The sequence below is a fragment of the Solanum verrucosum genome, unplaced genomic scaffold, assembly GCF_900185275.1.
Source record: "Solanum verrucosum unplaced genomic scaffold, falcon-dt-bn FXZP01000177.1, whole genome shotgun sequence".
In the NCBI taxonomy this organism is placed as follows: domain Eukaryota; kingdom Viridiplantae; phylum Streptophyta; class Magnoliopsida; order Solanales; family Solanaceae; genus Solanum; species Solanum verrucosum.
Window position 1 is genome coordinate 2,177,626 of NW_026020401.1, and position 14,534 is coordinate 2,192,159.

Consider the following 14,534-nt stretch of genomic DNA (forward strand, 5'->3'; position numbering starts at 1 on the left):
ATAACTTATGACTCATAAATCAAAAACCAATCTAAATAGGCTCTTAACTACATAAATTTTATAACTTATTTTAGATAATATATTTTATTTTTAAAAAAAATATTCTAAAATTTCATACTAATAAAATATCATCACCAGTTGAGAATTGAGATAATAATTAATGAAAATAAATAAAATAAACTTAAAGAAGATAAGAGCCGCCACCAAATTATACGTTTCCGGTCATGGTGCTCAACATTTGATTTTTGTCACAAATTAAAGTCGTCATACGTCACAACCACTAACGATTCAGTCATGTCTGCTCCGTTAAAATTGAGTGATTTTTTGAGAAAAAAAAAGTTGAAATGACGATCTGAGATATTCTGGCTATAAATACCTTTAACTTTACCACTTGTTCCCCATCATGACCTTTTCCTACAACACTAAAATGAGGCATTTTGAATTCATAATTTTTTCTTTACTATTTTCTCTACTTTTGCTGACTGCCTCGGCAGAGCAATGTGGTGTGCAGGCAGGAGGTGCGCTTTGTGCCGCGGGACTCTGTTGCAGCAAATTTGGCTGGTGTGGTTACACTGATGCCCATTGTGCTCCCGGCTATTGTCAGAGCCAGTGTCGTGACAGCCCCGGTCCTATTGGGGACCTTGGCGGTGTCATCTCAAATTCCATGTTTGATCAGATGCTTAATCATCGCAACGATAATGCTTGTCAAGGAAAGAATAATTTCTATAGTTACAATGCCTTTATCACTGCTGCGAAGTCTTTTCCTGGCTTTGGCACCACTGGTGATACTATTGCCCGTAAAAGGGAAATTGCTGCTTTCTTTGCCCAAACCTCCCATGAAACTACTGGTACGTCAATTTGAATTTGATAAATTCAATATTTAAATCGAATAATTATAATTTTATTGTGAGTCAAACTTTTCAGTAATAATAATTGATTATTTACCCGTTTATATATATATATATATATATATATATATATATATATATATATATATATATAGGAGGGTGGCCTACGGCACCAGATGGACCATATGCATGGGGTTACTGCTTTCTTAGAGAACAAGGTAGCCCGGGCGACTACTGTACACCAAGTAGTCAATGGCCTTGTGCTCCTGGAAGGAAATATTTTGGACGAGGCCCAATTCAAATTTCACAGTAAGCTAGATTAATCTATTTGTCCTGTGGTAAAATTTGATGAACTTGTAATGTCTAATTATGTGTATTTTGACATTAATAATCATAGCAACTACAACTATGGGCCATGTGGAAGAGCCATTGGAGTGGATCTTTTAAACAATCCTGATTTAGTAGCCACGGACTCAGTCATCTCATTCAAATCAGCCATTTGGTTCTGGATGACCCCTCAATCACCAAAGCCTTCTTGTCATGATGTCATCACTGGAAAATGGCAACCATCCAATGCTGACCAAGCAGCTAATCGCCTCCCTGGATTCGGTGTCATCACTAACATCATCAATGGTGGCATGGAATGTGGTCATGGGAATAATAATAGGGTCCAAGATCGAATTGGATTTTACAGGAGATATTGCGAAATTCTTGGAGTTAGTCCTGGTAACAATCTCGATTGTGGCAACCAGCGGTCCTTTGGAAACGGACTCTTAGTCGATACTATGTAACAACTTCATCGCCTGTTTTGTTGTATTCTCTTGCAACATATAATGTCTCAGCTATAATTGCTTGTAATAATAAACAAAGACACTTACCTCCAAAAGTTCAATCTTCGAAATCAAATCAATGTGTATATGCTTACAACTCATTTAATAATTGTTTATTGTAGGAATCGTTGTTTTGTAATAACAGTTAAATTTATAAATAGAGTTAAATGATGAAATAAGAACAAATTGAAGAATGCAAACTACTTAAAAAAAACAAAGGAGATGTTGTTCAACGAAAGTGGTGTCGTAGTTCAACAAATGTATAAGAGAGGCACGCCTGCTTTTAGCTCGCGCGCTCTTGCTTTTTTAATTTATTTATTTATTTATTTTGATTGAGTCAATTATTTATCAAAAATAACCTTTCTATCTTTCAAATGTGTCTTACTTATTTTATGTGTTTGGTATATAAGCAAAATTTATTATTTCAAAGATATTTATACGTATTCCAAGTAAAATTCATTTAAAGAGTGAGAGGAGACGATCAACGTAGTGAAACTTATTCTTTTACTCTCACTAACAAAATTGTTTTTCACATACTTAAAACTTTTCTTAGATAAAACAAAAAATCAATAAGTTTGACTAACAAACAAAATTTTAAAAAATGTTTGACTTGATTTTTCCAAATACAGAGACGTGAAACACTTTCTTTTCAACTACTCATATCAATTATTTAAGCATCTTTGGAAAGTGTAAACTCTGCAAAATAATAAAAGTTGGTCAGAAGTGGAAGTTTGGCTTAATGATCCTTTTCTTTAAAAGGAAGAGTACGTTTCTATTATCGGATTAATTAAAAGGAAAATTACGTGGATAGTTAAGTATATACTAATTAATTACTTAATATAATTATAGTTTGTATTGATTATAATTCGTGATTAATCGTTAACCATATATTTACAATTATCTGATACATATACAAATACAATTCGTCTCTCTCCACTCTCTGTCCTCTCTTGATCACCTCTCTCCTCCCTCTCTCAGTCTCACTCGCCTCTCTTCTCTCTCTAATATATTGCTACGAATTGTAATTACCAAACTATATATAAAGAGCATAATTAAATTTATTTTAGTGGCTATTTGCAAATTTTCCTCTCAATTGAACGGAAGAAGTCAAATATATTCTTAGGGGCCGTTTGGTTACTGGTTAGAGTTATGCAGGGTTTAATTATGTAGGTATTAGTTATGCTGGGTTTAATTATGTAGGTATTAGTTATGCAGGGTTAATTATGTAAGTATTAGTTATGCAGGGTTTAATTATGTAGGTATTAGTTATGCAGGGTTTAACTATGTAGGTATTAGTTATGCAGGGTTTAACTATGTAAGTGTTAGTTATGCAGGGTTTAATTATGCATGGTTTAGTTATGCATGTATTAGTTATGCAATGTTTAGTTATGTAAGTATTAGTTATGCGAGTATTATTTAGTTATGTAGAGATTACATTACATGAATTATTAACTATTGAATATTGATTTTAATATAAATTAATATATATTATTTACAAATAAAATAAGTAAGCAAATAGTATAAACTCTCCCTTAAAAAAAAAATAAAGGAATTTTCTCTATACTTAACTAGGAATTTTGTGTTTTTTCTTTCTTTGTTTTTTTAATGTTTAAAGCTAATAAAAATAAAATATTATTAATATATTTCAAATAGTACATTATACTATCCTATTTTATATAATGTAAATGTCTATCAATATGATGCATGCGTTGTTTGTACATTTTTAGTATACCAAATATATAAATTATATATAAATTCACACTTTAAATAAAAAATTAATACATGATAATTAAATATGTGGATATATTTAGTAATATATAATGCGAATATATAATAAGCATATGCGCTATCAAAATTATACATTCCTATTCATAATATCAATAAATATTTATATTTATATTTTAAATGAAAACAAATAAAAAGCCATTTGTATACGAAAAGAAAAGAAATATGAAACAAAAATAGTTGGGAAAATAGAATAGTTATGTAAAGTTTTTAATAAAAAAAGATTTAAAAATAAATTAATAGGGATAAATGTGTAATTTATCTTTTTAAAACATGTATAACTAATACCTACATAACTTATTCCACTTTCTATCCTGCATAACTTATACTTAGATTCCCTCATAAGTTATGTAGGTATTAATTATGTAGGATTACAAAAAACCCAACCAAACATCATATAAAATTAATACATAAATAACTTTTATACAATATTTAGAAGTTATCAACCAAATATAGTACAAATCATGTTGACTTTTCAACCTAATAAAAAACTTTTACCAAACATTGTAAAACTAATACAATGTTTTATACATGAATAATATGTCCTCTTATACCGTAATCAAACGACCCCTTATTGTACTCTAATTTTATTTTATTTTGACATTAAATTTAAGCTTCCCTATTTAAAAGAACTTGATACTCTCTCCATTCGATTTTATATCATATAATTTTATTTGACACACAATTTAAGGATTTTTTTTTTTTTTGGTAATAAATGGTCTAAATAAGAGATAAATGTTGACTATGAATAATATTATAAATGATAAAACGAGTTTTTAATATTAATAAATTATTATTAAATAGGTAAATATAATATATATATATATATATATATATATATATATATATATATATATATATTTTATTTTATTTTTTTTATTTTTTTTATTTTTTTATTTTTTTTATGTATGATTAAAATAAAAATGAATCGAATAAATTAGGGGAGAGAGAGTATAAAATATAAGAAAAATTTATTTGAAAAGTCAGTCCAAATTCCGCCGTCGTTAAAGGACAACAGGACACGTTACATCTGAGGGAATACAATATCACACCGTCCATAGTCTTTATATTTCTCTATTTTGATTTTATTTTTAGTTCGTTTATAAAAAATAATTTTATTTTTAATAATTATTTTGTTTCAACTTTTACATAGCATAGGATATTTAAAATCATAAAACTAGAACATATTTTAATATATTTATATAATTTTTATTTGAAGTTAGTAATATTTAAAGGATCTTTTTTTACTTTATTAAATATTATATCAGATTAAACACAAATAAATAAATAAAAACAAACGAGGTATATTGTCATTTGTCAAAAATATCTGAACAATTTAAAAATGACAATTGATACCTTAACATGGGGAGTAAGATAATTTTAAAAACACCTGCCGTTAACATTACTTTGTCTAAAAAAACCAGCAACTAGGTCTTAAATATATCATATTATATACTAGTGAAATAACGTCAAGAAAAAATCTGGAATAATTATAAGAGCCGCCACTTTTTTTTTTATTTGACCCCCTTAAAATATTATATTTTCTTAATTTTAATTTATGTATTTCAATTTAATTACGCACAAAGTTTTAAAAAGATTTTAAATAAAATTTAAACTAAAATAGATATATTATTTAGAATATTTAATTGAAAGAATTACTTTCAAAAAGTGGTATTCATTTTTCAACATACTAGAGAAAAAGTAAGACAAATTGAGATGATCCTTCTATATTAATTAACGTAATATTTTTTATATTTAATTTTTATTATTTTATATTCAATTAGATGATTTATAATGACGTAGATATCTATTTTAATTTAGATCATATATTTTATAATCTTTATTCTTAAATTTCATACTCAATAATTGCATACATCAGAGGGAAGAGAGTAATTAATGAAAATAAAATATTTTCTCCCTTTTTTTTAGTTGTCATAATTTTGAGAATCAAACAATATGAATTTTGATTAATATTTTTTTAAAAATATTAAAATGAAAAGAATTAGTACAATTTATTGTACTTTTATATATATTTTGAATATATAAAATTTTATTTTTAAAATATCAAATAAATATGATCTAACTTTACTTTAAATAATAGTCAAATTAATTTTCAAAAATATAAGCACAATTAAAAACGAACGGGGATTGAGGGAGTAAAATAAGAAGCTAAAAGCCGCCAGTATATTTACATGTTACCTGTCAGCGTACTCCACTGAATTTAATTCTGGATAAGACAGAGGACTATGAGATTTGTGCCTACTTTATTCAACACCTTACATTTTTTTCACAAATCAAAGTCACAGCTATCAATATTAAACGTGTTTCATTCTTAATTAGAGATTTTAGATTAAGTTTTGAATATGAAATTTTTTTTGTTGGGAGCATTATTTTTGAATGGACCCTGCAAAGCGTAATTCAAATTTAGTCGAAAGTCTAATGTGAACTCTGAATATTAAATTAGAAAACAAAAAAAAGTCACAGCTACTAATAGACAATTCACCTTAGGTCTCCATCACGGCATCTTCCTTCTTCTTACCTATAAATAGCTTCCATTTTACAAATTGTTTCCCATCAACTAATTTTACTAGTTATTACTACATCAAAATGAGGCTTTCTGAATTCACTACTCTTTTCTTACTATTTTCTGTGCTTTTGCTGTCTGCCTCGGCAGAGCAATGTGGTTCACAGGCTGGAGGCGCACTTTGTGCCTCGGGACTCTGTTGCAGCAAATTCGGCTGGTGTGGTGACACTAATGATTATTGTGGTCCTGGTAATTGTCAGAGTCAGTGTCCTGGCGGCCCCGGTCCTTCAGGGGACCTTGGCGGTGTCATCTCAAATTCCATGTTTGATCAGATGCTTAATCATCGCAATGATAATGCTTGCCAAGGAAAGGGTAATTTCTATAGTTACAATTCCTTCATCAGTGCTGCTGGGTCTTTTCCTGGATTTGGTACTACCGGTGATATCACTGCCCGTAAAAGGGAAATTGCTGCTTTCTTTGCCCAAACTTCCCATGAAACTACTGGTACATCGATTTGAATTTGATAAATTCAATATTTAGATCGAACAATTATAATATCCTTGTGATTAATTATGTACCTGTTTATATATATATAGGAGGATGGCCTACGGCACCAGATGGACCATACGCATGGGGTTACTGTTTCCTTAGAGAACAAGGTAGCCCGGGTGATTACTGTACACCAAGTAGTCAATGGCCTTGTGCTCCTGGAAGGAAATATTTCGGACGAGGCCCAATCCAAATTTCACAGTAAGCTTATATATATAATACTCAATCATTTTCATTGACTATAGAGCTAGACAAAAAACTCTTTTTTTCCGTTACAACAAGTTAAAATATATTAATGTGATGAGGTCTAATTACGTGTATTTTGACATATACAATCAGCAACTACAACTATGGGCCATGTGGAAGAGCCATCGGAGTGGACCTTTTAAACAATCCTGATTTAGTAGCCACAGACTCAGTCATCTCATTCAAATCAGCTATTTGGTTCTGGATGACCCCTCAATCGCCAAAGCCTTCTTGCCATGATGTCATCACCGGAAGATGGCAACCATCTGGTGTTGACCAAGCAGCTAATCGCGTCCCTGGATTCGGTGTAATCACAAACATCATCAATGGTGGCTTAGAATGTGGTCATGGCAGTGACAGCAGGGTCCAGGACCGAATTGGATTTTACAGGAGGTATTGCGGAATTCTTGGAGTTAGCCCAGGTGACAATCTTGATTGTGGCAATCAGAGGTCTTTTGGAAACGGACTCTTAGTCGATACTATGTAATGATCGACTTCTATCATATAAGGCCCCAACTATAAATAAATTTATGTATGTACGAAATTGTATGAATTGTGATTGTAATATGATGGGACCACGACTTATAATTGTTTGTTTTTATAATAAACAAAGACTATTGTTCTTCTTCTAATGTTGTGACGGGTCATGCTAATTAGCATTATGGAAACAGGTTAACAATCGAGCCATTTCATTACATTATTTAGGAAAGCACTTAAGTTATAATCTAACCTTATTATAATAGGTCAGTTAACATTATTTTCTAAAAGATTATCAATCAGTATTTTAACATTGAATAGAGTTATCTGGCATTATCTGTTAAATAGTAATCTGATTGTATAAATATTTTATACATCTTTAATTCACACCACAACCTAGCTCCTCTTTAGTTTTCTAATAATGTTTGTAAATTGTTAAGTAAAGAACTATTGAGCTGAATATTGGTGGTGTGTTGATGCTATATATTGGATGGATTTAGATGTGACAAGTCAATTAGTGAGTAAAAGATAACCCAAGAATTATGCCTAATCAAGTGAGCTCATATATGAAGGGGCTAGTCCATATGCTGGTTTTCATTTACTTAAGTGCCTTTCCATTTTTCCTTTTACACTTGAGTCATTTAATCAACACAGATACAATGTATCTCAATGAAGTCCATCAATCAACCTCAAATTTTTCCACAAGCATTACTTTTTCCCTTAAGAAGTTACAACTTTGAAAGTCAAATCAGTGTGCATGTGGTTACAACACATTTGGTAACATAAAATTTGTGCAAATGATTTTGTGTTTTAATTCCTTGAATCATCATCTCCACAATATCTAAGTAGCTGTGACAAAATAGTTTGTTTTCTCAGTAGTACCTGCGCCTTTTGTTCTATTGATAACTTGAACCCAGCTACAGTGGGACTGGGATACGACCAAGACTCCTATGGGAGACAGTAGTGGGGAATTTTCTACAAAACGTAAAGAATGTTTATTATTATCCGAGCAACTCCTGTTACTAATAATAATAATTATTGGAACCTCAATATTTTTGGGTCCAAAGAATATTATTAAGTTCATGTGGTTTGGCAATCAAGGAAATCATTTCATTGAAAGAGTTTTGAGGTTAGAAGTTGAGTTAATGTGTAACTATGAAAACCAATAATCATTAGACTCTTGTTGGTTCAAATGACGCCAAAGGAATTGATAAATAGTGAAAAAGCACTTTTAGACGTTGAGGTTAATTTTATAAAAAGTTATGTGTTTAGATAAAAATATTAAAACTAAAAGGAACTAGATTTGTTTTGATAAAAGAATTATGATAAAACACTTTTTCAATTAAAATGAGTCACAAAGATGGTTATGGCTGATTTTGGTTTATGCACTTTAAATATTACCAAACACGTAAATAAATCAAAAAGTATTTATACACTATTTAAACTAGCTTATAATAATAACATTAGCCAATTATTTTAATACAGAGACGTGAAGGACTTCTATAGAATTGATCAAATTATAATATATATATATAGAGAGAGAGAATTGATCAAACCAATTATTTAAGCATCTTAGGAAAGTCATAAACTCTATATAATAGTCTCTGTTCCATGTTTATGACATTTTTTTTGTTTTTTTGGAGAATCAAATAACGTAAATTTTGATTAATATATTGAAATATTTTTTTTGTCATACTAACATAAAAATAATTGTAACTTATAATATTTTTTATATAATTTTTTAAACAAATAAGTTTTAATCTTAAAATATTAAATTAATATAATTGAATGTAATTTTAAAATTAACTAATTAACTCACGCAATAATCCTTCTTTATAATTTGATGCGAATGAAAGAGTGCCTTTTTAATATTGGATTAAATAAATAACATATGATGTTGGTGTTGCTTTCTCTAGAGACAAGCTACTTAAAAACTTTTTAATATTGGATTAAACTAAAAACATATGAAATTTATTAATTTTCTCGATTAGATCTGCTCATGCCGTGTAAAATTTATTACAAAATAAAAGCATTTGAAAAATCTGGAAAGTCAAAAGCCGCCACTATTTTTTAATTTCCTTTCTGGCTTTCCCCTGGAAATTATATACTGTCAAAAAACTGAAACATTAATAGTTAATAAAAATAAAATAAGAAGCTAATAGCCGCCACTTATTTATTTATTCATTTTTATTTATCAAACTATCTTAAAAATAAATTTTCTCTTTTTTTTTTTTTTTAATTTATTAAGAAAAGATTTAAAAAAATCTTTATGTTATTTTACTAGTAAAAATCAATTAATAAAAACAAAATATTAAAATAATCATATCAATCGTTATATTATAATGATGAATGTATCGAGTTTAAATATGACAAATAAAAGTAAACTGAGCGGATATTTCTTTGATCCGGATAATAGCCGCCGCTTAGTATACGTGATGACACGGATAAAACAGAGAACAATGAGAAATTGAGAATTGTGTCTTGTTTAGTCAACAACTGCTTTGTCACCTTCCTTACCTATAAATACCTTCTACTTCACCACTTTCTTCCTATCACTTTTTACTACTTCCATTAAAATGAGACTTTCTGAATTCACAGCTTTTTCTTTGCTGTTTACTCTCTTATTACTAACTGCCTCGGCAGAGCAATGTGGTAGGCAGGCAGGAGGTGCCCGTTGCGCCGCGGGACTCTGTTGCAGCAATTTCGGTTGGTGTGGTAACACTAATGACTATTGTGGTCCTGGCAAGTGTCAAAGCCAGTGTCCTTCTGGTCCTTCTCCCAAACCACCTACCCCTGGCCCCGGTCCTTCTGGTGGAGACATAGGCGGCGTCATCTCAAATTCCATGTTTGATCAGATGCTTAAGCATCGCAATGATAATGCTTGTCAAGGAAAGAACAATTTCTATAGTTACAATGCCTTTATTAATGCTGCCAGGTCTTTCGGTGGCTTTGGCACTACTGGTGATACCACTGCCCGAAAAAGGGAAATTGCTGCTTTCTTTGCCCAAACCTCCCATGAAACTACTGGTATGTCGATTTGAATTTGATGGATTCAACTTTTCAATTGAGATCTAATATAATTGATTATGTACTTATTGATATATAGGAGGATGGCCTTCAGCACCAGATGGACCATACGCATGGGGTTACTGCTTCCTTAGAGAACAAGGTAGCCCGGGCGATTACTGTACACCAAGTGGTCAATGGCCTTGTGCTCCTGGAAGGAAATATTTCGGACGAGGCCCCATCCAAATTTCACAGTAAGTTACAATAATTTTAGCAGAGTCATGTTAAAGAATTTAAGGGGAATTATTTGTTATGAATTTTGTTGGGTCTAATTATGTGAATTTTGACATTAATTAACACAGCAACTACAACTATGGGCCATGTGGAAGAGCCATCGGAGTGGACCTTTTAAACAATCCTGATTTAGTAGCCACAGATCCAGTCATCTCATTCAAATCAGCTATCTGGTTCTGGATGACCCCTCAATCACCAAAGCCTTCTTGCCACGATGTCATCACTGGAAGATGGCAACCATCTGGCGCTGACAGAGCAGCCAATCGCCTCCCTGGATTTGGTGTCATCACAAACATCATCAATGGTGGCCTAGAATGTGGTCGTGGCAGTGACAGCAGGGTCCAGGATCGAATTGGGTTCTACAGGAGGTATTGCGGAATTCTTGGAGTTAGTCCAGGTGACAATCTTGATTGTGGCAACCAAAGGTCTTTTGGAAACGGACTCTTAGTCGATACTATGTAATGACTTCATCATCTGTTTGTTGTATTCTCTTGTTACAATGCAGGGCCTAGAATGAATAGATTTACTTATGTAATTGTGTTGTAATATGATGGAACCACGACTTATAATCGTTTTTCATTTTAATAAACAGAGACTTTGTCCACGATAGTGGATGGTTCTACTTCTACAGTTGTGACTTATGACAGGTAGTTGGTTCAATTCAAATCCAGATAAATACTGACTAGTCAATCGAGCAATCTCATTATTTAGAAAAAGGATTTAAGTTACTATGGGCTCACCTACCCACTCGACTTTTAATTACAAATAATCAAGATTTTCTATCATTGACAAAGTTCATCACATACAAATAGGGCAAATTGGTTGAATACCAAACAAACATGTCTGACTAATCCAAATTCGTATTGAAAGAAAAATGGATTACGACACATTTTGACCTTAACAGACCTCCTACAGCTTTTAATTGCACGTATTACATGTTAATCTCAGTCATTTGATGAGACAACTTCTCTTCTAAGTTTTATGAGATTTAAGTGAATGAAAACCTTTCTAGATGATACATATTCTTTTAAAAGGAAAATTACGCGTACAAAGCAAATATATACAAGTTAATTACTTAACATAACTATAGTTTGTCTTAATTACAATTCACAACCTACTTTTAGTTATAATTACGCGGCTCAACTTTTTAGTTTTGTATAATTCGGAATTTGTATAACTTTTATATAATTCAGAATTTGTATAATATAATTTGTATAACTTTTGTATAATTCGGAATTTGTATAATATAATTTGTATAACTGTTTACACTTCTGATGTTTGTAATTATATAAATTCGTTATTTTGAGTTTATATAAAATTAACTAAATTATACAAATGTACCCGCGAATTATACAAACTTGCGAATTATATGAATCCGCAAATCATACAAACGAGACAGCTTAAACTGTAGCTACAACCCATACTATAGCTATAGAACATAATTAAATTTATTAGAGTAACTATTTGCGAAAGTTCCTCATTTTTTAAATGAGTGGAAAGAAAGAACTTTGAACCTCAAAAATTAGGCATCCAAGGTACAGCCACCGTCTCTGATTTTGAGTATTGCATTTTTGGGACCAAACTGTATCATCATACTAGGGATTAAAGCTATCAACTGCAAAAGATATACATGGAAAATCACTGTTAAGGTGGTGCAATTGCTTATACATCTTGTGAATCATAAGAAGACACAGAATTTGCTATTATTTACAAGTAATGCTTGAGTCATACTAGACATCCTAAGAAACTATTTCAGCAACGTGAAATATAGTTAATTAATGTGCATTTTGGCATTGATAGAAATAAGGTAGCTCTTTATTTGTCTACCTATCAAAAATTCTTTAGTATAGTGCTTACCCAAGCAAGGCCGACGCAGAACAAGTTGAATCCAGGATAATTGAATGGAGCCTTCTCAGATAAAAATAGATCTACATACCAGGAAAGAAAATACAGTTAATTTGACATTCAGATCCTACAAAGCCAGTGTGCTATTGCCAGCAAATCCAGGATTTTCACTAAGGGGGTCCGAAAATAAAATAAAATGTAGTATTTGAGATTTGAATTTGGAAGCTCAAGGTAAATTTTGAATCCCATCAACCACTAAGATGACATCTACTCTTATGTTCAAGATGTTTGAAATCTATATATATATATATATATACCTTATATACCGTGTAATCTTTTTTGCTGAGCCACACAAAACTTTGACCATGAAAAATATTTGAAGGTTCAACTTACCTGTTAGAGGAGTATATATTAATGGAGAAAGAATATTGCCAAATGAGCTTATGCCTGCAATGCACCCTTGAGCAATTCCCTATCACATTAACAGAGAATTAATGTAATAGAAAATACTGATCCAACACATAAGTAAATTAAAATTAAGGTAGAAGATCAGCAACATCTAAATTGTTCACCTGTTCATTTGGCCCAACTTGTTTTGAAACAATGCTTTGTAACTACATTTTACAACACATGATCAGATCAAATAATCAACAGAACCAAAAAAAAGTGTTTAATCTTCCACAGCAGGTCTTGTAAGGAAGGCAATGATAGGTGTTATAGAATATAATAGGTGTAAATACTATATCTTCCATATGGCTAACTTAATTATAGGAGCAGATTCTTAGTTGATATCCTTGATTTACTTTGATTAGTTTCCTTTCATAGAAGCATATGTATTTGTATAAGTATCTTGTCTTGATGAAAAAAGAGAAACAAGTCATTCTCCATATAATATAAGTTACATGGTATTAGAGCAGCTGTCTAAGCTGGGATTTTGGCTTTGCTAGAAGTCACTGTGACTTCGCTGGAAGCTATTGTGGCTTCGGGGAAGTAGTTGAGAGCTCTATCTTTCACCTTTGAATCTGGACACCATTTCTGTGTTAGAGAAATTGATTGTCTAGGTGTACTGAATCCATTTTGTAGCACCTGGGTTCGGATTGAAACTCTGAAATCTGATGCTAATTATCTGCCTTTCTCGAGTGAAGCTGGTGCTTCAAAATTCTAGAAATTCAAGAAGGGTGCTAAGAATATTTGTTGGAGATCTGGCTGTTTCGATAAGGTTATTTTGTCGGAACTCGAAACCTTGAAACGCAGTATCAAAGAAGACGACCTATCACCATCCTTCTATTTTTTGGGTTGCTGTCCAGAAAATATGTTGGCTTCTCAGACATTACTGCCTTTTCCGGTCAACATCCCCTTCGTTTCTATTTTTTCGGCCAGAGTGGTCTTGGAGTGGTCAGATCTGGTTAGTCATTTTATTTTGGTGTTTGTATTGTCTTTTTTTTGAAGGACTAGTTTTTGGAACGTGGGATGCACGTTTATCCCCTATTATTTCTATAAATTTTGTACATGCCTAATTTTATATCTTCAAACTCACGTTTCCAAAGACTTTTATTTTTATAAAATTTGTAACATGCCAAATTTAATGTATTATTCTACTAAGTATGTGTTTTGCAAACACGAAAATATCATCTAATTTTAACACAATTTTAGTTATTACTCTCACAATTTCTTTTTTTTAGTTGTCATATTGCGCTTTTTGAGAGTCAATTTGACTAATTTTTAAAGTTAATTTAGATTACACTAATTTGATATTTTGAAATAAGAATTTAGATATTCAAAAACTATACAAAAAGTACTATAAATTGCAATTTTTTCATATCAATATATATGATTAAAAAATATATATGAAAATGTTAGTTAAAATTTATATCGTTTGACTATTAAAGAGAAAATAGTAACAGCTACAAAAGAATGGAGGGAGTAGTTCACGAAATAGGAAATGTTGAACTATGTAAAACTAACTAAGATGGCATAACATCTAACATTATCGGAGTTACTGACATAGAATTAGCGTTGATACTTATAATATTAAAAAAATGATTAAAACACCTAAATAGGACTAACTTACTTTTTACCAACTAAAAAAGGCACATAGGATGCACCACATTCGAGGCAACCATGTTATTC

General features: G+C 31.0%; 4 protein-coding genes across 5 annotated transcripts in view; 3 read left to right on the forward strand and 1 right to left on the reverse strand.

Moving 5' to 3' along the window:
- Nucleotides 1–14,534, forward strand: part of LOC125839994 (endochitinase 4) — a 45,742-nt gene that overhangs the window by 23,943 nt on the left and 7,265 nt on the right. Inside the window, exons 1-3 of one of the 2 annotated variants that reach the window (XM_049518974.1) lie at nt 9,713–10,286; nt 10,366–10,519; nt 10,628–11,067. In XM_049518974.1, the coding sequence (XP_049374931.1) occupies nt 9,836–10,286; nt 10,366–10,519; nt 10,628–11,021 (999 nt within the window). In that variant the 5' untranslated portion in view covers nt 9,713–9,835 and the 3' untranslated portion in view covers nt 11,022–11,067. Of the gene's footprint in view, nt 1–9,712; nt 10,287–10,365; nt 10,520–10,627; nt 11,068–14,534 lie in introns of those variants that run through there. The other variant, XM_049518975.1, reaches the window with a different exon arrangement.
- Nucleotides 343–1,639, forward strand: LOC125839996 (endochitinase 3-like). The gene is made up of 3 exons (XM_049518978.1): nt 343–848; nt 1,004–1,157; nt 1,246–1,639. The coding sequence occupies exons 1-3, from the start codon at nt 404–406 to the stop codon at nt 1,637–1,639; spliced, it is 993 nt and encodes a 330-aa protein (XP_049374935.1). The 5' UTR covers nt 343–403.
- Nucleotides 6,040–7,414, forward strand: LOC125839998 (endochitinase 1). Its single transcript, XM_049518980.1, has 3 exons — nt 6,040–6,491; nt 6,584–6,737; nt 6,876–7,414. Exons 1-3 carry the CDS (start codon nt 6,071–6,073, stop codon nt 7,267–7,269), a joined length of 969 nt encoding a protein of 322 aa, XP_049374937.1. The 5' UTR covers nt 6,040–6,070; the 3' UTR covers nt 7,270–7,414.
- On the reverse strand, nt 12,082–13,735 carry LOC125839918 (uncharacterized). The gene is made up of 7 exons (XM_049518885.1): nt 13,682–13,735; nt 13,359–13,490; nt 13,087–13,143; nt 12,977–13,018; nt 12,798–12,876; nt 12,417–12,487; nt 12,082–12,174 (listed from the first exon to the last, which is right to left on the reverse strand). The coding sequence occupies exons 1-7, from the start codon at nt 13,733–13,735 to the stop codon at nt 12,082–12,084; spliced, it is 528 nt and encodes a 175-aa protein (XP_049374842.1).

Excerpts from the sequence above, each read along its gene's own strand:
- LOC125839996 (XM_049518978.1), top strand. The coding sequence starts at position 404 with ATGACCTTTTCCTACAACACTAAAATGAGGCATTTTGAATTCATAATT. Across the intron at positions 849-1,003 it reads AACCTCCCATGAAACTACTG|GAGGGTGGCCTACGGCACCA; the intron begins GTACGTCAATTT and ends ATATATATATAG. Across the intron at positions 1,158-1,245 it reads GGCCCAATTCAAATTTCACA|CAACTACAACTATGGGCCAT; the intron begins GTAAGCTAGATT and ends TAATAATCATAG.
- LOC125839918 (XM_049518885.1), bottom strand. The coding sequence starts at position 13,735 with ATGTCTGAGAAGCCAACATATTTTCTGGACAGCAACCCAAAAAATAGA. Across the intron at positions 13,019-13,086 it reads CCTTCCTTACAAGACCTGCT|TTACAAAGCATTGTTTCAAA; the intron begins GTGGAAGATTAA and ends TGTAAAATGTAG. Across the intron at positions 12,877-12,976 it reads AAGTTGGGCCAAATGAACAG|GGAATTGCTCAAGGGTGCAT; the intron begins GTGAACAATTTA and ends TTAATGTGATAG.
- LOC125839998 (XM_049518980.1), top strand. The coding sequence starts at position 6,071 with ATGAGGCTTTCTGAATTCACTACTCTTTTCTTACTATTTTCTGTGCTT. Across the intron at positions 6,492-6,583 it reads AACTTCCCATGAAACTACTG|GAGGATGGCCTACGGCACCA; the intron begins GTACATCGATTT and ends ATATATATATAG. Across the intron at positions 6,738-6,875 it reads GGCCCAATCCAAATTTCACA|CAACTACAACTATGGGCCAT; the intron begins GTAAGCTTATAT and ends ATATACAATCAG.